Source organism: Carya illinoinensis, chromosome 9, assembly GCF_018687715.1.
Source record: "Carya illinoinensis cultivar Pawnee chromosome 9, C.illinoinensisPawnee_v1, whole genome shotgun sequence".
In the NCBI taxonomy this organism is placed as follows: Eukaryota; Viridiplantae; Streptophyta; class Magnoliopsida; order Fagales; family Juglandaceae; genus Carya; species Carya illinoinensis.
Genome location: NC_056760.1, coordinates 1,902,289 through 1,924,330, shown reverse-complemented (window position 1 = coordinate 1,924,330; position 22,042 = coordinate 1,902,289). Strand labels below are relative to the sequence as shown.

Sequence of the window (22,042 nt, the reverse complement as noted above, 5' to 3'; positions counted from 1 at the left end):
TCGCCGATATAATTATCGGTTTCTCTTTTAACCTACTCCCCACAAATTCCAGACAATCACCATCTGGAAGCTGAAAGCTAATTATCCGACTTCTGCAATTAATACTCGCAGAATATCGGTATAGCCAATCCATTCCGAGGATAATATCAAAACCCAACAGCTTGAACACCACCAAATCCGCATCCAAGAATCTTCCCTCAAAATTTAACGGGCATCCCAAAGCAACCTTAGAACACCACACCATCTCGTCATCGGGTAGAGCCACTACCATAGCCTTCGGCAACGGTTCTGTGACCAAATTACACACCCGAGCAAACGTGGAAGACACAAACGATCGTGAAGCACCGGAATCAAACAAAGTACAGGCATAAAACTCATACAAACGAACTCTTCCTGAACCAAACACACAACCCATGAAATCCAAAAAAACAACGAAGAAACCAAATGCACAAAAAATTAAATCCAACTTAAAAATTAAATTTATCCATACCTGTGATTACTCCAGCATCATGGGTCGCTGGTGCCTCATCATCCACCTCTCCGGGTGTGACAGCATAAACCCGGGCTTGCACTGCTTGTCTCGGGTTGGTTCTCCCACAGTGTCTACCTCCACGGCTTCCTTGAACTCTGACGGGGCAATCCCGAGCAATATGCCCCACTTGGCCGCACCGATAACACTGGGGTCCGCTACTCGTCCGACACTCGCCCTCATGAGCTCTATTACAAACTCCACAAACAGGCATACGTCCTCCCATGCGAACACTTGAGGATGCTTGAGGTCGAGTTCCGGTCCGCTGAACAAACTTCTGAGGCGAACCCGAGCTGCTTCCTTCACCAGAAAAACTCCGCCTCTTTTGCCCTAAAGGGGAGCCCATACTCAGATTATTTTCCCGCTCTATAAGGGTGGCCACATCCACTAACTCCTGAAAAGTGGATATCCGATGGCTGACCACCATACGGCGTATGTCATTACGCAGCCCCTCCTGGAAACGATCTGCTCGCATCTCCTCAGTGGCGAGAAGATGAGGAGCAAACCGCTCAAGTTCTATGAATCTCCGGGCGTACAGCTCCACTGTCGCGCCCCCTTGGACCAGATTGGAGAACTCTCTTGCCTTTTGCTTCCTTACCGATGCGGGAAAGAAGCGGTCATTGAACTCCTTCTTGAAACGCTGCCAGGTCACCGCAGCGAAAGATCCCAGTTCAGATTCCAACAGCACTCTCTTGGTATCCCACCAATCAGAAGCGGTACCTTGCAAGAGGTAGCTGGCGTAAAGTACTTGTTGTGCCTCAGTGCACCCACACACCTCAAAAGTCTTCTCCAGATCTTTGATCCATTTTCCAGCCTGAATTGGATCCTCATTTCCAGTGAAGTGTGGAGTCCGATGCGCTAGGAAGCGCTCATAGGTGCATCCAGCTTGCACCATGCTGCTGGATCCTCCTGGATACATCCAAGGCCCTCCCTGATATGGCCAAGGACCTCCTGGTTGTGGCCAATACCCTCCTTGTTGCGGACAAGGTTCTCCTGACGGTGGATAAGGTCCTCCTGATGGTGGACAAGGCCCTCCTTGTGGTGGCCAAGGACCCCCTTGTGGTGGCCAAGGTCCTTGTGGTGGCCAAGGCCCTGCCTGTTGGGACCTCGCACTCTGTTGCATAAACTCCGTCATCTGCCGAATTGCTTCGACTATGGAGTCATATCTGGAGGTATTTTCTTGCGGTTCCTGAGTATTTTTCATTGGTCTCCCTGGTCTCCCCATATTCCTTTCACAACACTACTCTTGACCCTCCTTTAAGAAAACAAATAAAACCATCATAAAACCAACAAAAACAAAAACAGCACTACACAGCAAGAAACAAAAGAAACCAGCATGCCCAAAACATAACTAAATAAATAAAAACAAACAAACAAGCCCAAACAAATAAAACAACTATACTTAACATAATTTTCAAAACACAACTTTAAAAACATTCTGGTACTACCTACGGGACATGTAGTTTTACCCAGAGCCAAACCGCTTTGATACCACCTGTGACGCCCCCAATTCCCCACGCCCGACCACGGGGAAATCGAGACGTCCGGATGGTGACAACCCGGGTCACCATCCCATCGACGGGTGCCAAGTGTGTGCAAGGCAACATATGTGTACAGAAAAACACGCAGCGGATAACGAAAGTCGTAACTAAGTACCAGAATTTTTTCTTAACGTAATACAAGCTGTTTAAAACATACATAGCTAAAATATTACAAAACACAAATACAGTTTTAACAAATATAAAAGATAGCATCAGCAACCCGGCGGAGCTGCATCCTCGGGCTCAGCCTCCTCCTCATCGTCCTCTAACTCTGCACTAAAAGTTACGGAACCACGAATGGTACCGCAGGTAAGTAAAACCCAAACACTACCAGATAAAAACACATAAAACTCAAACAAGATGCATGAACCATGCCCGATGCCTAAAGCCCATAAAACACCAGTTTTCCACACACGCCAAAAACCCGTTTGGCCCAAAAACACATCCTTACCGAAAAACACGCCAAAAGTCACATTTGGCGGTCAAAAGTCCATTTGGCCCAATATCTCGCCAGAAGTCCATCTGGCCCACGCCAAAAGTCCCATTTGGCCTCATAAACCATTATCCAATTTTTAACCGTATGCACCATGACCTCCCCTAGGGGTCATCCGCACACCCTGGCTCCAGTGTCACACCGTAGAGTACCACCACGCATGTGATACCTAACGAGCGATGCCCAGTTCCGCGCCCCGCGCGTGCGTAGCCAAGCACCCTCTAGCCCTCGCCAGCGAAGGGCCACGGAGTCGGTGAGTAGGGCGATGCCCGGTTCCGCGCCCGGCGCGTTCGTAGCCAAGCATCCCCTAGCCCCGCTCCCGTCATCTCTCTCGACAACTCAGGGGACATCACTCAGTTTATTCCGCTCCCGAGTGACCAGAGGAGCTCCACCGAGATAATAACCCATCCCGGCTTGGGCTCGTGATACACACGCACTCGTAATACACTTACGCCAAAACACAGGCTTTTCACATAAATCCACAAACACACGTGCATGCACCATGTAATGCCATAACAATGCATAATAAAATAATCCAACAAACATAAATCACATAAACAGGCAACTCCGTCCTCCATCCATCCGACCCCCGAAACTCCTCGGACTCAGTCCGGAATCAACAACCAACAACAATAAATAATTGAATGAGCAATATATATTAAAATCTGAAAATAGGGTTTGGAAAATACTTACAGCGCTATATGGCAATTTTAGAAAACAAGCGGCGTTGCAAACGGCGGAAAAACAGCAACGTCACAGTGAAAATTCACTGTGGCCGTGGGTTTGAAAAACCCACTTTTGAACGGGGACAAACTAGGACACGAGATTGATAGGGAATGGTCTAGGGATGGTTGTGAAGCTATTGGAAGTGGCGAACGGCCGTGGGTGGCGGCGGAATGGCCGGATTACCCAAAACGGAAACTAAGCTCGTAGGAGCTGTTCCGGTGGTCGTTGGAGGCCGGAAATGGGTGGGTTAGGACGGCAAGGAGTCGGTGATGAAGTGGTGAAGAAATGGTGGCCGGAGGTGGAGCGACGACGGCGGATCAGAGCAAAATCCGTGCGCCCTTCTTGGAGCTTTTCCGGCCAAACGGCCAGCCGGTTGGGGGTGGGTTTTGGAGGGGTGGTGCACCGGAGGGAGAGGAAGAGAATGGGACCGGTGGGGGGTCGATTGGTGGCCGGACGGCGGCGGTCTGGTAGAGAGAAGAGGACGCCGGCGAGAGAGAGAGAGAGAGAGAGAGAGAGAGAGAGAGAGAGAGAGAGCACGGGGGGGTCGGAACGCGGGAGAAGAAAAGAAAAAGAAGAAAAAAGAAAAAGAAAAGAAAAAGAAAAGAAAGGAAAAAGAAAAAAGGAAAAAGAAAAAAAAAAGAAAAAAAATGTGAAAAGAAATGAGGTCAAATCCTCACTCCGGAAAAACGAAACTAAACCGCCAAAAAGATTAAAAACCACAAAACAACTTAAAGAAATAAAACACAACATCAAATAAATTAAATTAAATTAAAAACCAATTTTAAAACGTAAATAAATTAAAATAAATAACTAATATATTAATTAAAATAAAAACAATTATTTCAGCGAAAATACACTTAAAAGCGGGTCATCACACGGTTATATCTCTAAGGGCTTATTGCAGTTCCTTTTCCTTATGTTCTGATGCTTAATGAAGGTAAAAGTAGAACTATCATCCACAAAGATTTCCATTTCACAAGTCTTGCAACATAATAGAATCAGTCTAAATCCCTGAAGACTTTGAGATAAGATTTTCTCATCTGTTAAATAACTACGATTGTGCAATATGACGTTTCAAGAAAATTAGTAACCATCCAGTGATATAATTCTTTTATTTTGTGATAACACTGGATCTGCTTGGTTACATTTTAAGGGGCTAACTTTTAAAGATGTCTTCATGAATGCTTTAGTAAGGAAAAGTACGATGTGGACTGATAATAGACAATACTGCCAAGATTTTCTCAACTGCTAACAAAAAACTAATTAATTCCTTTGTCTTCCTGAAACTTTACAAGAACACTGAAAAAAATATAAGAATCTGAGCCATGATAAGATCAAATACTATAGACAAAACTATAAAAGACAGTTAACTAATAATACTTCAATAATAACGAGTTGGAAATTGATATTTAAAGATTCTTGATTCGATGATGTTACAAAGGATTTCATGGTGAACTTGACAGCTAAATTGCCCCTACAGTAAACATTAACATGTCAGAAACCATATGATGAACCAATGGACCTGGCTTCTGCACAAGCAATGCAAAACTACTGTTATTGGAAATGAAGCAAGAAATTTTGCGTAAGAAATACAATTATTGAACACCTCCAAGTAAAACTAATGGTCTTAGGATAATTATGGCTATGAGAATAACAGCTTAGTAAGTGAATATTTCCTTTCTTCAGCAATGTGTCAAAGACTCGTGATCCATTAGCAAAATATAAATTCTCTACCAGACAAAAGCTAAGAGGAAAAAAAAAGGTTTAAGCTTCTCATACCAAGTTCCCCATATTCAGAAATCATATTTCCCGGTTCACAGAAGAATTATAAACAAATCCTACTTACTTACCTATATAAGGCGGCCGGCAACCAAAGTAGGCCCCGTTTGGATTGAGAAGGGATCTCAACTCATCATTACAACTTTTTCAAATTAATAAAAAATCCCATTTTTTCAAATTCGAAAACAATAATAATAATAATAAATAATATTCTAATAATATTTTATTTAACTTTCAACTTTCATCTCCACTCACTATTCAAACGGCACCTAAGAATGTCTTACATGTCATTACTGGTGTAACTAACTAATGGAATCACTAGTCACATCTGCATTTATACTGCAAAAACATTAGCCAAGGATATATAATTGCAACAGGTTGAAAATATCATAAAGCCTCATTCCAAATTTTCACCTAGCAAATAACCAATGGAACTTGACGCTCAATGCAACTCTATCATAATTCACCAATCCAATGTGGGACTTGACATGTCGTTACCATGAAGGCACAGCCATCACATCACAGCTTTGTCATCAAAGAGAAAGAAATGACTATTTTAATAAATAGCTGTGAGATCATTCACCATGCAGTCCGCATTTGCTAGATTAGATCATGGTGAATAGTTTGCACCTATCAAACAATAAGAGTGGGCCCCATCTGACCCCGTTGAAGCACAAGAAGAAAGCAGCAACGGCCTGATCGTATATCCCACAAACAGAAGAACCACATAAGCAACCCGTGCTGAAGCAGTTACAAAGACCACCTTTTAGAATAATCGCCAAATTTCCATTCAATTATTGCAACAAAATCCCTACAAAGTCATTAACACCTGGAAATCAAATCAAATTAACTCTGTTCTCTGCTAATGGCAAAAGATGTCATTAGAAACCAAGTAAGGCACATGATCATCTTTGTTTCAACACTCCTAGGTAAGATCACCGCTCATCAAAATACCAATCACAGCCAATGCCAGATGGAAAACATCTGTTTTTGTATGGACAGGAGGAACTTTGATGAAATTTATTAGGAAAAGAACCTCCACCAGCAGGAATGGCAGACTAAAGAGGAACCAGGATAAAAATCAAGCCCTAATTAGCTTCTTTTGGGGTTTATTTCCTGCTAACAAGAAGAATGATTCATACCAAGAATTCTTATAAAAGAATAAAGCTAATGGACTTCCAACCATGAGAGCCGGTGGTTCCCATGTGGTTTTCAATCAGATAAAATAAATTCTTTCATCAGCCAAATTATCACACTAGCTACAAACAGAGCCCTATAGGATTGATCAGAATAACAAGTTTTCCAATATAACAAATGCCAAACAGTATGCCAAACACTCCGTGGTAAAAACTTGCATCACCCAAATCTTCTGATTGCAAACCAAGCTCAATCCTTAAAGCTTCAACCATATAAATGTTAAAAAAAAAAAAAAAAAAAAAAGCCCAATCAAAACAACTCATACACCCTTAAAATCATCTTACAGCCTCCAAATCATTATTCACAGCAGCTTATAAGTACTTTCACAAAAGAGAAACAACCAAAATTTGCCCTGTTTGGCTATCAAAAAATCTCATCTCATCAGTACAACTTTTACAAATTTCCACATAAAATATAATAAACAATTCCATTTTTTCAAATCCCAAAACAAAATTAACATTAAAAAATTATATTATAACAATATTTTATTTAAATTTTAAAAAAATATCTCATCTATGTAACCAACGGGACTTGAAGGGCAAACCAGGCCACCACCTTCAACCTCAGATCCAAAGAATCGGTTGCTGAATACCCATTTTTTATAAAACCTTACAAAAGTTCTTCGCAAAACTTCCACTCTTCCCCCGGAAAGACCACAAACACCAAAGCCAAACCATTAAAGTCTATCCATTCCACATCCTCAACACCAGCAGAAATCTTCAATTTTCTCAACAAATTTCCTCTAAACTTCTAAAGCACTGGACAGCGTACCACCAGCCAAGCCCCTAAAATCCTACTCCATATAAAATTCTACTTTGAAGCTTTGGACTTCTAAGCTTCGCAATTAAATCTCTCGCCCAAAATTTATTTGGCAAAAAGTCATCAATCACGGGCAAAACCAGGTATTCTTTCTCATAGAATATAAATAAGGATCAAACCAATGGACGAGGGGAGAATGGGAAAAGATTAAGGTAACCAAATATAGATTAAATAATATATTATAGATTAAGCCAAATGTATACCGGTTTTACCTTTTCCTTTAAATAAAATGAAATCTACAAGCAGTATATTTTATCAAAGATCAGAAACATCTAATCCATACAACACACCAGCGTACTTTTCTATCAGATTATCTTTGCCGAAATACTCTTTCTTGATCTTCTCGAATGCGTGCAGAGTCAGCAAGCTATCTGACCCGGCTTGGTGGCTCTTCCCAATAATCCGTATCACGTTTAAGGCCTGGGATACCCGGTCCAATCCACCATAGAGACTCGCGCAGAACCGCATCAAATGCTTCACGTCGAAAACCCTAGGCCCGAAGAACACCTCGACAAGGGCAAGAAATTCGTGCAAATCGTCCGGCAAGACCCTCTGAGTCAGCATCTTTACCAAGTATCCGAAATCGTATGCGCTGTGGAAAGTGACCCAGTTCATCGAGTCGTTGCAGACGAGCCCCGACGACATCATCAGCTCGGCGAACCGGACGGAATCGATCCCAAACTCCCGGTTCCTTTCAAAGTCGATCCCTTGGCGCCTCAGCAACTCCACGGAGTCGTGGGCGTGGGCGTCACGCGCCACGTCAAAGTCCCTGAAGTTAAATTCCCATATGTAAAGGTTGTCCGTGCCCAGATCCGGAAGATTTCCCTCTTCATCTGAGAGGGTGAGACCGATCTGGATCAGATTCAAGCGGTCGACGTTGGCCTTGAGGACCATGTAATGACGGGCGGGCTGCCGACCCTGGAAGTCCCGGTCGTCCGACTCAAGTCGAACCACGACGCCGGGAAACTCTGTGTCCATCGCGACGATGGGGTAAGAATCTATAACTGATCGGATCAAACCGAACTCGTAATCAAGATTTTGCGACCATACCGATCGTATGAGGACGGGAAGCGGAGGCGGTGAGTCCGACGTGTGCATGGCTTAGGGTTTGGTCTCTGATCTTGATCAGAAGTCGCGAGGAAGAAGAAGGGATTATTTGAAGTAAATTGTAGGCGTCTTTTAGGGTAAATTATTCCGTGGAGAAACATAATACGGAACAGTTATGCTTTAACAGGCGAAGAGAGTTGTGCGAGATTGGAGTTTATAATACTCTTGCCAAAAATAATTCAATAAATTGACATTTTTTATGTCATTTGTCGTATTATAATATTTTATTATTATCAGTTTATACTTTATAATATTAAGTCCGTTAAAATGATTTATTATTTAACATCTCGTTAAAGATTATTTTAAAAAATAAAAACTCACAAGATAACAAATAATATTTCCAATTCGAAAGTTAAATTATTAAATTAAAAAATATAATGTTGATAAATTTCCCTCTAAAGAAACAAAAAATCTATTTATCATCTTATTTATTATTATATTTTTATTATTTTATAATGTGATATTAAATAATAGATTTATAAATAAAATATTATAAATAATTTTTAATTATTTAATGTCACAATAAAAATATGATAAAAATTAAAATAATAAATAGTATTAATGCCAAAAACCTTTAAAATTACAAATTACCGTGAGTTTTTAAAAATTATAAATTAAGACTTGATTAGCAAATGTTAATTAGTCATTAGACGATGACGGAGAAAGGGCCAGACTTGACTTTGACCTTTTTAGCATTTAGATGAAAGAAAAATCTACAAAGGAAGTTTTTTTTTCTGATTGAAAGATCTTTTTATTATTATTGAAAGATCTAGAAAGGAAGTTAGGAGAAAGGAAGGAAAGTGAGTCGGCAGCACACGGTCCTTCACGTGAAGAAGGTGTGCGTGTGAAACTAGAGGGACGTTCAATGAACATGATGAGACGATATAACCCCTGGGACTAAATTGTTGGCTACACACCCTTTTTCTCTTGAACTGTGTTCAAGACACTCCTTAAATTCATCCCCTCTGGCTCTCCCTCATTCGTGTGTATTGTATCGTCAGATAGACCATGCTACTGCATAAATTTTCATACAAATTCTTCTCGCTCTACCAAAACAAATACGAAATATTAGTCTAATGCTGTCATATAACAACGGCAACCGCGAATGCTTTCTGATCAAAGGTTAAAATATCACATGCCCGTTTGAACTTGAATAGTCATTTTAATCCATCGGCTTTTACGCACGCATGTTAAACTTTAGAAACAACACCTAAGTACGGGGAAAAAGAAAAAGAAAATAAAAGAACCGTGAGCAGATGAAAGAAGCTTGGGGTTCTTGACAAGTTGGAATTGAAAAGGTTCCAAAGAAAAGGCAGCTCAGGCGAGGGGACATTTTAATAGTCGACACGCAATATATATTATATATATATTATTAAAAAACCCATTAATCAAACAGCATCTTTCAACAGAGTTAAAAGAACATAAGATACGCAACAACAATGAAGCCCTAGAGACTATAGGAGAAGCTTTCTAGGGCATTCCCCAGTACGTTCTTCACTTCAACAGGGTCGACAAAGCATTACAAAATATATATTGCATATATATGCAATATGATCCGTGATATCTATACGGTGGGCTTGAAAGCTAGAAGTAGGTGCCTTCGGGAGGCTGGACCAGCTTCCTGTTGTGTGGTGCGGCCATCTCCTTTTTCAGCTGGGTCAATATATCCTCCATGGTGTACTCTCGTTGCCAATTCGCAAGAAGTCCAAACTTCTTTGGTTCTACCTGTCCCATTTCAACTATCTTGCTGTAAAAAACTGCATGTAGACTATTCTTTTTAATCATAGAATAGACCGACAATCGAATGATATGTCCAGTGACCAAGGATCGATGTGGTACATAGATGGCAAAAAAGAGAATATGGACACACACACACATACCGAGACCAGTTGTCTCCCACCACATATTGTATGATAGACCTCTCTCCACAAATCAACCAATAAAAAGTGGAAATAGAAAAGGCTAAAATCAAATATTTGCAGTGATGCCAATATCTTTTAGACTAAATGACATATAATTCAATCCCACGAGTATGCAAATTGTTCAACTATCCTCCAAGAGAAGAAGAAACAACTAATTGCAGCATATATAAAATCTACCACAACATTGGAAGATCAGTTTAAAGTATATAATGGAATTATAACTTACCACCCCCGTTTCATGGTTCACACAAGTCATATTAATCCGTGAATGAAAACGAACGTTTGGGGGCTTCTCTGGGTAATCCTTATCACAAAATAGCTTCAACTGATAAATTCGACCTTCATGCACCGTCTGGCAAATAGAGAAGAGGTTATTGCACTAGCAAGTAGCCCATACTTGGGCAAAGAAGATGACAAAACACTAACAAATAAACACAAAATATAACTATATAAGCACTAAGAGCAGAGGAATCCACTGTCTTAATTATCAAAACTGACCAGAGGTCCAATTTGCAATTAGCATGTAAACCTAGCAGACTACTCCTACATCACTATTCGAATTATGACCAAAAAATGTATAATGAGCAGCATCCATTTGGAATAAGCATTACTATTTATGATATCCAAGAATCTAGACATGACGCAGCATATGTGTGCACAAGCACATGTGCACGCCCAACCAAGCGTTTGTTCGTTCGTGAACACCTCCAAACATAACCCTATGGCTAGGCTCAGAAACAGCACCTAAGCAAGCGAATGAACTTAAAAACTAAAGTAGATTCCACCAAGATCAGGCAGCAGGAGACCGCCAAGGCAATTGCTTCAGAGAACATTCCATGTTGCAGTGAAAGGGGTAAGATCTGATTAGTTGAGGCCTCCTATACTTTGTTTATATATATATAAGGTCTACAATCCTTTGTAAGTCGTACATGATTCAGCCCTGCAATGCTGCAAGTCATTAAGCAAAATAACAACCAACCTTTACCTTACAGGTCAAAACCAGTGACTAATTTCTAGGCAGGACAGAAGTGTAAGTAACCTGATCAATTCAAATAATGTTTTATCTGTGCATGTGCAAACAAAAACAAATTTTATCTGCTGGAAAACTTTACAGATACTGACACACATATGTAACATCAAGGGAGAGAGGAAACAAAAGGCACTTACATTGTGAGGACCGATAATCGTTCCAGTCCAAGAGCGCATGTAGATGTCATCTCCATCATCCATTCCATAGCTGACAGTGCCATCGCCAATACCTTTTTCACCACGTTCAAGTTCCTCCAACAATCTGAAGTTCCTAGGGACTGCATGGAACCTCATTCAGTCAACATTAGTAAAACAGAGACCGGAATTGGACTTAAATATTCGAATCCCTACAAACTCAATGTAGGAGTTATGGTTCAAATACATATTTCATGGTAATGAACTCTTTCAATGGTTTTCCATATGACAGAAAATTAATCAGAAACTCAACTGAAATCTAAAGGCAATTACAGATTCTTTAAACATTATTTATCTGTAGTCTTAACTTATTAGATCCCTTCGTAGTTTTGTATTGGATTATTAAATGCTGCAGTCTGGAAAAAAACCATGACTATTCTCAAAGCTATACTTTCCGGTGTTACTTATGAAACTGCTTCCCAGGCTTCTGTAGATTTGAATGATACGTATGGGATCCTATTTTGTAAATGTATATGGAAGAGAACCTTCGTGTCATGCCATATGGTTTGCAATAAAAATAAAAGTATTATAGGATGTACTTCAATCATAAAGCAAGATCGAGATGATGAAGACACAAATCTCGCTTGCATACAACTTCGACCCTATGCATTTAGTCATCCTTTGAACTATCTAGGTAACATATGAAGGAACAAATCTGCAAAAAAAATCCCAGGAAAGCTTGCAAGGCTGGTAATAGACACTTAAAACATTATTATTTAGTATCTGACAAAACAGAGGAGAAAACACAAACAATCATAGTATAAAGCCCAAAACTTTTGGCTCAAGCAAAGCACATAAAAACAATCACCCTGTCTGCATAAAATGCATTCTACATCAAAGCAGTCCAAACAAACCATGTCTATACCAAACCCAAGAAGCACAGAAGTATAGTTCCAATTATACAACAACTCATAACCGGATCGAATTACTAACAACTACACGAGCATGCCATCCGAAATCTGGACTAAATTTTAGCATAAATAAGCCGACCCAAAAGTAGTTTTATGCAAAAATCATTAATTGGCCAAACAAAACGAAAAATTGCGAGAATTAAGAATTTCTCAAAATTTCATCATGCAAGGGAGACAAATTACACGCATATATAAACAAAATAAAGTAACCTAAAAGGCCACGCGACTCATATGCGCAAATCCATCGCGAATTTCCCACCAGAAAAAAAACGCATAAACAACAAAATTCATCAAACCCATGAGTGGATTTCTCAATATATCAAACCAAAGAACTGGATCACCGAAAATTACGGAAAAAAACGGTGATGGGTCAGAGGCTCACCCACGACACTGGATCCTCCTGAGCCGAGCGTCATGGATGACTTGCTGATAGTTAATCTCGGTTTGGTATATTGGGATCTGATCGAAGTGGGGGTTTTAAATAGCTGGAGGGGGAGGGGGAGGGCAGTCAGATGGACAAAGCTAGAGAATCTGGAGAAAAAGAAGGCGACCAAGGCAAAGGCGGAATAAAGAGGCGAAAAAACAAACAATAATCTTTAGTGGGAATACATAGGTTAAAGATAAGTTGCCCGATGGGTGGGATTTTAGAATAAAGTGGAATATGTTTTATTATTATTATTATTATTATTATTATTATTATTTGTGACTGTGTTTTATTTATTATATAATTAATGTAAAAAATCACGTTACAATTCAATAACTACTAAACTCAATTGAATAGATTAGTGAAAAATTTTTCTTCTCTCCTCCCGCTCGTTCCTGCTTGCTCTCTCCTGAAATTCAGACCCATTTTCTTCTCGTCTTCACCAAACCTCCTTCCCTAGCCAGCCCTAGCAGCATTTTTATGCTTTTTAGTCTTTCCTCTAGGCTTTTATGTTATTTTCCATCCTTAGCAGCGACCCAAGACGATCTACTGTTTTCTGGCATCTTCCCACCAACACGCGGCGCCAATTCAGCCCCTCCGATCGCTAATCTACTTGTTTGTAGAAGAAATATCTGCTTCTACTTGGTGTGTTCGACGCACGGCCGCCTCTTGTTACAACTCCTAGAAAATTCACCTTGAGACAAGCCTTGACACTGCTCTTGGTAGGTAAGGACAGCACCTTGGCTAGCCCACAAGCATGCATTGGCTCGTGGGGTGACACGCACGGAGCGCCCAGCATGCATACATGCCTTGGCCCGCGTGGTGGCACACACGGTGCGCTCAGTATACGAGCTAGCGTGGCTAGTGAGAGCTTGCTTGGGCGCGCAGCCTGGCGCCGCACGCCCATGCGAGTCTCAATGCACAGGCCCATGCACACCCTTGCATGCACCCATGCACCACAATGCCTTGTGCGGCACTTCTAGCCCACCCAGCCACACTTCAGCAAGGCTAGTGACATGCCCACCAGGCATGCCATCTAGCGCACGGATTTAGCCCGTGCCTTGTAGAGCAGGTCAGTAGCATGCCCACCAGGCATGCCACCCAGCGCCAGCCCATGCCTTGTAGACTCAGCTTCTAAGCCACCAGCCTAAACCATGTCATGCACCACCATGGCTCACCATCAGTAAGCCATACCGCACCACCTGACTATGGACCAATCCAAAGACCGCCGTGCACCCACTTAGCCCGCCATGGGCCATGCATGCCACAGCTAGCCTTGGTCCATGACCACTATTATGTTATTTATTTTATTTATTTAATTTTATTTAATTATTTATTTTCAATGGACCTATTGGAGGTTTCCAACTTGTTTTGTTTATAAATATGACATCTTTCATTTGCTTTAGGATCTTTTAGCAAACTCCTAGAAGGAAGACTATTGTTTGAGAGATCACAATCTGGTGTCTTGCATTTGGGTTTTTGGGTGCAATTCGTGAATCCCAAAGAGAGGATCACACCTTACAATTCATGAATATGTATGATTCATTTATCTTGTTCTTGCAACTTGGTGCAATTCGAGAATCCAAATTGAGTTCTTCAATATATGAGATTTATTCAATTCTTGTGCAATTCGTGAATCAAATATTGAATTAGTATTGTTTATGTTTTTGTTCATTCAAGTTCATAAGTTTGTTCTTTTGTTCTTGAATGTTCTTCGTTGTTCTTGAGTGTTCTTCATTGTTCTTGAGTGTTTTTTATATTTTTTGTTCTTCCAATTCATCCAATCCATAAAATCTCCCAACACTTGTATTTATCAACTTTCTATAAAATGTTTGCTCCATCGTTTTAACCTTGGCCGAAATTTACTTCCTTTGAGAATTGAATTCAAATTTTGGCAATTCTTGCCTAATTTGAATTACCTAATCCGCTCACTCATCTTACCAATTAAGGTTCATATAATTTAGGAATCCTAATTGACCAAGCCCTTCTTCCATAGCCATACACCTCATCCCTTAATTTAAAGAATTGTCAATCATCTCCCATCCCTTAAACTCCTCATCCATTGATTTAAGAAATTGTCAATTATTTTCAATTTCTTAAATATCTCATCTCTTAAATCTCTCAAGTCCACTTTGACTTATCAAACTAGCCTCACCAAATCCTCAATGATTCCTACCACTTAGGAATCCTCCCAAAATCATATCTTCCATCCATTCAAATTACGTAATCTCTTAAACCACCCTATCCTTAAAATCACTCAATTCTTAGAATTTCTCAAGTCAAGCAAAACCCTAAATATAGTCGTCCATCATACATCTTCCAAACCCTAAACCCCATCTTCCAAGTGGCACCAACCCTAACCCACTCTAGTGCCGTGTGCCCATCACCATTGAACACACCACAATCCCTTGCCCATTTTCATCACTCTATACACTCATCTTTGTCCAAACACCTAACCACACCATACTCAAGTGGTCATCTTGACCATCATTGCTCAAGAACCAAGCAAGAGAGGAACAAGGATCCGGTCATCAAAAGACCACCATTAGCGTGGAGGACTTATTGTCTAGGGACTTGGCCGGGGTTCCTAACACCTCTGCCGTGGACGTTTTCAACGCGTTGCCACATCTTGGAGTTGCTTTGGTTGCCACGCACAGCCCCATTGGCTTTAGAGGCCTCTACTCCTCTGGAGCTGTCCGTTCATCCACCTACTCAAATGGCGCGTGACTTACACACGTTGCCACTACCTATGTTGGCCCCTCGCCTTAGTGTCAGGCTGCTATCATATGTTACCGTTTTTCCTAATCCGTGATCTTGTTAGAGGGATCGAGAACCTCTTCAAAAATCATCTCAACACTATAAGTGACAGTGCATTCGCCACCTTCAACGCTTCTAGCGGAGGTACTACCGTCTACAACGGTGATTTCATTGTTCGCTTTATTGCAAGCACTCTAATTCTGAAAAGACGACGTCATCCTATAGGACATGGGTAGGGTCCAAGAAATTAGTCTCAAATAAACAATTTTTTTTTTTTCTTTTTTCATCATTTTGCACTATTATTTATTATTTTGTGGCATTTGTTGGGAGCCCTACCCCTTCGCATGTATCATGTTTTTAGGTTAATGATATCGACTTGCTTAGGAAAAAAAAATAACTACTTAACTCAATTGAGTGATAGTGGTTAAAATTTAAGATAAATTTTATTTGCAGTATTTAAGTGAAGACTGCATGTGTAAGCTTTTTATTAAAGGAGAAAAATTATCATTTTATGAAGAATATTTTAGTAATTTAAATTTAAAAACTCTTAACATTTTTATTTTTATTTCTTTATGATAATTGCATTAGTAGTAAAACAGTTTGTAGCAAGAGAAGAAAGATAGGTAAGTTCTCGTTCAAACCTGTAAGTTTTGCAATAGGATGATAAGCAGGCGAAGGTGTTAACGATAAATAAGAATCAAGATAGGTATGATTCACATGTCTAAATTACAAGTTTGATTAAAAGAACTTGCTATATATATATATATATGAATATTATTACATATAATTGTGAAATGTATAAATGTCGTACAATTATTTTAAAAAAAAAGTAAAATTTATTATTAAAAAATTAATTCTTTCATATAAATTATATATATATTTTAAATAATTACACAATACTTATAAACTCACTATTAAAAAATAGTAACTTGTTAAAAAATTGGAAAGGCTAACTCCAATTTCAATAATTTTTTTTTTAAAATTGCTGAATAATGCCCGGAAGAATCTATAAAAAAAAAAAAAAAATAGACATTTGAAAGGGTAGTTTATAAAAAGTAATATATGCCTCTTTCAACTTCTCAATAAGGAACCTCCATTTTCTATACAAACTTTCACAATTTCGTTTTCAACAAAATTCAATCCAACACTACAAACAAAACAAAAAAAAAAAGTCATATAAAAAAAGGTTTTATAGCCTTATCCAAAATTCCTGATGTGATCTATAATATCTTCGCATTCTCGCATCTCATTTTTTCTCCACGTGTAGTATATTATATTTGTTCAACTTAATATTTTAAACTTTGTGTAATTATATATTTACATATAAATTTTAATGATAACAAATAAATTTAAAGAATAAAAAAGTCTCAAGTTTAAGTTATCTACACAATAGAGTCAAACACATTAAGAAAACAAGTATGAGCAAGAATGGAACAAGTTCACATTAAAATTATAGAGTAATGTTGTAAATTTCTTAAAAATTCGAAATTAGGATTAAGACTCAAAATTAATATTTTATCATAAAGCATTAAAATACATTTTTCACATATACATGAATATTTTGAAAATTAAAATTGAAAATTTTGAAAGATGATTGATTATCATATTTCACATGTGCATACCTTGATTAAAGGGTTGAACTTTAAAAATATTAAAGATAATTGATTGTCATATTTCACATGTGCATGTTTTATTTAAATATTTTCAAAAGTGATTGATACTTTTTTTGACTTATGCAAAAGGTAAATGTTTTTATTTGAAATATTTGAAAAGTAAAGTGTGCTCCTTTTGTCATATGCCAAAAGTAAAAAATTAGATTTGAACTTTTTGAAAAATAAATGATGTTGTCTTTGACAATTGAAAAAGAAGAACCTTTTATTTGAATTTTTTAAAAAAAGTGAATGATGTTATTTTTGACATGTGAATCTTTTTAAATTTGAATATGAAATTTCATATGCCTATAAATAGATCATTTGAGAGTTTCACATTCACAATACCAAGAGCATATAACATTCATTCAAACCTTTCATTCTCTCTTCTCTAAGCATTGAGCCTTAATTCTTATTCATTTTGAGAGATATAGTTTATGCTGGATTGTTCTTATTTCACTCATTGAGGAATGTTTTCTGATAACCTACCCACTATCAGCTCTTGTATCAGTAAAAATGTGTGTATAACCCTTGTGTGTGTAGAAAGTGTTATATACAGGGAATAATTGAATTACCACATGTAAGGTGATTGCAAGTGTAGAGGGTATTTTACACGGATCCTTTGTAGCGGTATTATTCAAAGGTGTAATATGTTTCTATCTCCACTTGAAGGAGATTGAATAGTGAATTTGGGGATCCTCAAGGGGTAGCTTGAGGCGAGGACGTAGGCAGTGGGGCCGAACCTCGTTAACATACTGAGTTTGTTTCTCTCTTACTCTTACTATTTATATTTATTACTGTTCCGTATTTTGTTTATATTTTATATTGTATATTTGATTTATAATTGTTATTTTTTTAAATACAACTCAATTCACTCCCCTCTTGTGTTAGTCATCTGGGTAACAATTAGTATCAGAGCTAAGAGCTCTATTATAAGATTAATTATCTTTTGAGTTAAGATCTTATGGCTAACATTGCAATTTCATTTGGTGAACGTCAATCTAGCAGTCGGTATCCACTCTTTTGTGGAGACAATTACTCATTCTAGAAAGTTAGAATGAGAATATTCCTTCAAGTTCAAGGTCGAGAAATCTGGAAATACATTGTAAATAGACCTTATAATCCAATAAAAGTGATTGATGGAGTAAAGGTCAAAAAGGAAGAATAAGAGTTTGATCGTGAAGACGATAGACAAAAGTGGTTTATGCTCTCGATGGAAATAAGTTTAATATAACAATGACTTGTGCTACGGCAAAAGAAATTTGGAATAATTTGGAAGTTACTTATGAATGAACTTCACAAGTCAAGGAATCAAAAATTTATATTTTTACTCATGAATATAAAATGTTTAAGATGAATGATGATAAATCTATTTCTAATATGCACACTCGTTTTACTAACATCATAAATAGTTTGACAGCTCTTGGCAAAGTTTATTCCAAGGTGGAGATAGTAAGAAAAATTCTCAACTCTATACCAAAATGCTGGGAATCAAAAGTGACAGCGATTCTTGAAGCTAGAGACCTCAAGAAGCTCGAAGTGAATGAACTCATCGGGTCACTTATCACCCATGAGTACACATTGAAAAGAAGAGAAGAAAAAGAAAAGCCAAAGAAGAGCTTGGCACTTAAAGTTGTTTCTCATGAAAGTGAAAGTGATGACGATGAGAAAAATGAAGACAAAGATGAAGAAGTTGCAATGATAACAAGAAGAATTCAGAGGTTCTTAAAGAAAAATAAAACTCATCCGAGGAAATCTTTCAAAAAGTTTTTCAAGAAAGATTCAAGTAAAAATGACACTTTAATTTGTTATAAATGCAATAAGTCTAGTCATATCAAGTCAGATTGTCCTCTACTAAAGAAAGATCGAAACAATGGCAAGAAAGCAATGAAAGCTACATGGGATGATGATTCAAGTAGCTCAGATAGTGAGGCAAGTAATGGAGAATCAGCAAATATTTGTCTTATGGCTAAAGATGACATTGAAGTAACAAATCTTGATAATATTGAAAATCTTTTCATATAAATAATTGCAAAATATTTTAGAAGAGGTATATGAGAAATTTGAAAAATTGGGTATCAAGTATTCTGCTTTGAAAAAGAAAAATTCTTATTTAACAAACGAAATTGATATTTTAAGAAAAGAAAGTATTATTTTGAAAGATAAAAATTTTGAGTTGAATAAGAAGAAAATTGATTTAGAAAATATTGTTGAAAACTTTACGAATGGAAAAAGAAATTTTAAAAAGTTTATTGGTAGTCAAAAATGTGTTTTTGACAAGATAGTTTTAGGATATATGTCAAAACAAAAATACAAATCTTATAAAAAAAAACTTTTGATAATCCTTCTAAATCAAAAACCAATATTCAAAATTCTTTTCATAAAAATAATTTTGTCAAAAACAGATATTATTATAATCATTCAAATTCTTCATATATGTCACATGCTATTTGAAATTTTTATAATAAAAATGGTCATAATTATCATACTTGTTCTATTAGAAGAAATCATACAATGACTATTAGGGTCATATGGGAACCTAAAAATCTTGTTTCTTCTAATACTAACAAATAAATGACCCAAAAAACTTGGGTACTAAGAAAAATCATTTTAATTGTTTTTATAGGTATGCATGAAGTCATCCACAAGCAAAAATAAATAGTTTTTAGATAGTGGATGTTCAAGACACATGATGGGAGACAAAACTAAGTTTTTTTATCTTAAATCTAAAGAAGAAGGACACGTGACATTTGGAGACAACTCGAAAGGGAAGATTGTGGGAATGGGTAAAATTGGTAATGAAAATGTTGGAGAGATTACAAAATGGGTTTTAAACACCCAGATAGTGATGGAGGAAGGCTCCATTCTGCTGACATGCTTGATGATGAGACTGCCTACAACGAAGACAACATAAAACATAATACCGAGGAAAAACTTCAAACTTTGCATGTTGAAGGTGGAAATGTCATAGCCAACCTTGCGGACAATGATAGATGGGGTGGGAAAGCTTTTGACCCCTCAAACGATAATGGGGTAGAAAATGGAATAGGATTTGACCAATATGAACCATACCAGGGTTATGACGGCAAAGGTGGAAGTGAGAACCAAAGGATAGGATATACAGGTGGTTCTCCTGCAACAAGAAGTTCACAAGAGAAATTAGGCAAAGAACAGATTGATGCTGCAGCTTTAAACTCCCCCAATGATTCTAAACCTCGGAAAACTTGCTACATTTGTGGGGGTTCTGGTCACAAAGTGTGTAATTGCCCCAAAGAACATTCTCCGTGGAGAAAGCCAACCAAGTTTGATCTTAGGGAGGATGATGATGCCAATGAAAGTGGTAGAGGCAAAGGAGAGCTGGATAGATGTGGATCCAAATCATGGGGAAAACTGCAGTTGAGTAGGGATGATGTGTCGGTAAGGAGACAGAAGGATAATAGGATAGCATCTGGTTCACGAAACCCTCGGAGGTTGATAAAAGGTGGAAGCTCCCCTGTAACAAAGGAAGCTGATGGCGAGCACGAACAGGACAACGGAGGTAAGAAGAGAAGGAGGAGGGAAAATGGAAGCCTTAGACAAAGTGTTGCCAAGAAAGCTCGGAGGCCAATTTTGTCTTCTCACCATTTCAAGTATAGCACATCTAGATCACATACGACTTCCCAATTGTCAAAGTCTCCACCAAATTCAAATAGATCAAGATCTGCATCTTCCAGAGCTGATTCCTTGTCTTCTAATTCAAGGTCAACTTCTAAATCGCAGTATTCTGCATTCAGAAGTTATAAGACTAGGTCAAGCCCAATCTCGCCAACATCCCTGTCTCTGTCACCATCCTCTTTAAATGAGGTGCCATTATATCTGAAAGGCTCTCTGCATAATGCTACTACTCCTGAATCCAAGGCCATTCTAGTTGAACAAGGACAACTAGTAGACCGTAACGCTGACTCGGAGAATTTTAAGATTGAAAAGCCAATGATGGTGGGGAATGAAACTGTACCATCATCCTCTAAAGTAGAAGATTTGGAAAAGGACCATCATATGGAGAGGAATGAGACTGACAACCAGATTATGTCTGGGTCATTATTTGAACTTACAAGTCTAAGCAAGATGCTGTTGGATAAAGGTACTCTTAATGCTCGGAGTTTATCTCCCGAGAAACTAGGAGAGATAACTGAATTTCAAAATTCTGGGGTATTGGAGATGGAGCAAATGCCACCACCAATCAAGAAGCCAGATTCAGAAATGATTGCCAATACCCAGACTAGCTGTTCAACGAGCATATCATCAGAGGAGATGTACATGGCTCTGAAGCATTATGGCCTTGAACTCCCCAAAGAAAATGAAAGGCATCTATCCGTCGAGGCATACTTTGTTTCTGCTAGCTTGTGGCCTTGGGAGATCATTTACTTCAGGAGGCTGAAAAAGGGACCTATGTCAATTGAGAACTATGCCAGGCGGGTTGCTCAGAATAAAGAGTTTTGTATTGTGGATAAGTATATCAGAAGCAGTAGTGGATGGGGAGAATCGGGTGAAGACAACTCTTGAAAGGTTTTATTGCTGATATGCTGAGTTAATTTTTGTACCTGTAGACCATTAGATCTATCTTCATGTTGATCCTACCATTTTGGGTTTCACATGCAAAATTTCTTGCGGATCCTTCAAATAGAAGTTTTAGGCAGGTAAATTTGCAGAATGTGTTCTACATGATTGTAGTCCTAGTGTCATGTACAACACGTTGGAACTCATATGACTTTGATGAACTTTTCTTCTTCAAATGATCCATATAATGTTAATTGTATGCTAGACTTTGAGTAGTAATACAAAGCTTTGGAGTGACAAAAAATTTGGAAATTTTTTTGTTTTCCGAGGGTACCTTTAGAGTGATGCTCTTGTCACATATATTCTCTGAGCATGCATTTCTACTATCTTGCATCCTCCAATGCTGGATTCTATGTGCAACCTTAGGA

General features: G+C 38.3%; 3 protein-coding genes across 3 annotated transcripts; 1 reads left to right on the top strand and 2 right to left on the bottom strand.

Annotated features, from left to right (window-relative positions):
• Nucleotides 1-7,231: 7,231 nt before the first annotated feature.
• Nucleotides 7,232-8,338, bottom strand: LOC122277168 (probable CCR4-associated factor 1 homolog 11). Its single transcript, XM_043087062.1, has one exon. It carries the CDS (start codon nt 8,180-8,182, stop codon nt 7,340-7,342), a length of 843 nt encoding a protein of 280 aa, XP_042942996.1. The 5' UTR covers nt 8,183-8,338; the 3' UTR covers nt 7,232-7,339.
• Nucleotides 8,339-9,529: 1,191 nt separating this feature from the next.
• LOC122276560 (ubiquitin-conjugating enzyme E2 variant 1D) lies at nt 9,530-12,840 on the bottom strand. The gene is made up of 4 exons (XM_043086385.1): nt 12,631-12,840; nt 11,281-11,420; nt 10,340-10,465; nt 9,530-9,916 (listed from the first exon to the last, which is right to left on the bottom strand). The coding sequence occupies exons 1-4, from the start codon at nt 12,662-12,664 to the stop codon at nt 9,776-9,778; spliced, it is 441 nt and encodes a 146-aa protein (XP_042942319.1). The 5' UTR covers nt 12,665-12,840; the 3' UTR covers nt 9,530-9,775.
• Nucleotides 12,841-19,901: 7,061 nt separating this feature from the next.
• LOC122275898 lies at nt 19,902-21,620 on the top strand. Its single transcript, XM_043085219.1, has one exon. The coding sequence runs from the start codon at nt 19,902-19,904 to the stop codon at nt 21,618-21,620; it is 1,719 nt and encodes a 572-aa protein (XP_042941153.1).
• The last annotated feature ends 422 nt before the right edge of the window (nt 21,621-22,042 follow it).

What these genes read in the sequence shown, in the direction of transcription:
- LOC122277168 (XM_043087062.1), bottom strand. Translation starts at nt 8,182, where the DNA reads ATGCACACGTCGGACTCACCGCCTCCGCTTCCCGTCCTCATACGATCG.
- LOC122276560 (XM_043086385.1), bottom strand. Translation starts at nt 12,664, where the DNA reads ATGACGCTCGGCTCAGGAGGATCCAGTGTCGTGG. An exon ending in AGGAGGATCCAGTGTCGTGG is followed by an intron (nt 11,421 to 12,630) that starts GTGAGCCTCTGA and finishes GGTTCCATGCAG; the next exon opens with TCCCTAGGAACTTCAGATTG. An exon ending in TGAACCATGAAACGGGGGTG is followed by an intron (nt 9,917 to 10,339) that starts GTAAGTTATAAT and finishes GAAATGGGACAG; the next exon opens with GTAGAACCAAAGAAGTTTGG.
- LOC122275898 (XM_043085219.1), top strand. Translation starts at nt 19,902, where the DNA reads ATGGGTTTTAAACACCCAGATAGTGATGGAGGAAGGCTCCATTCTGCT.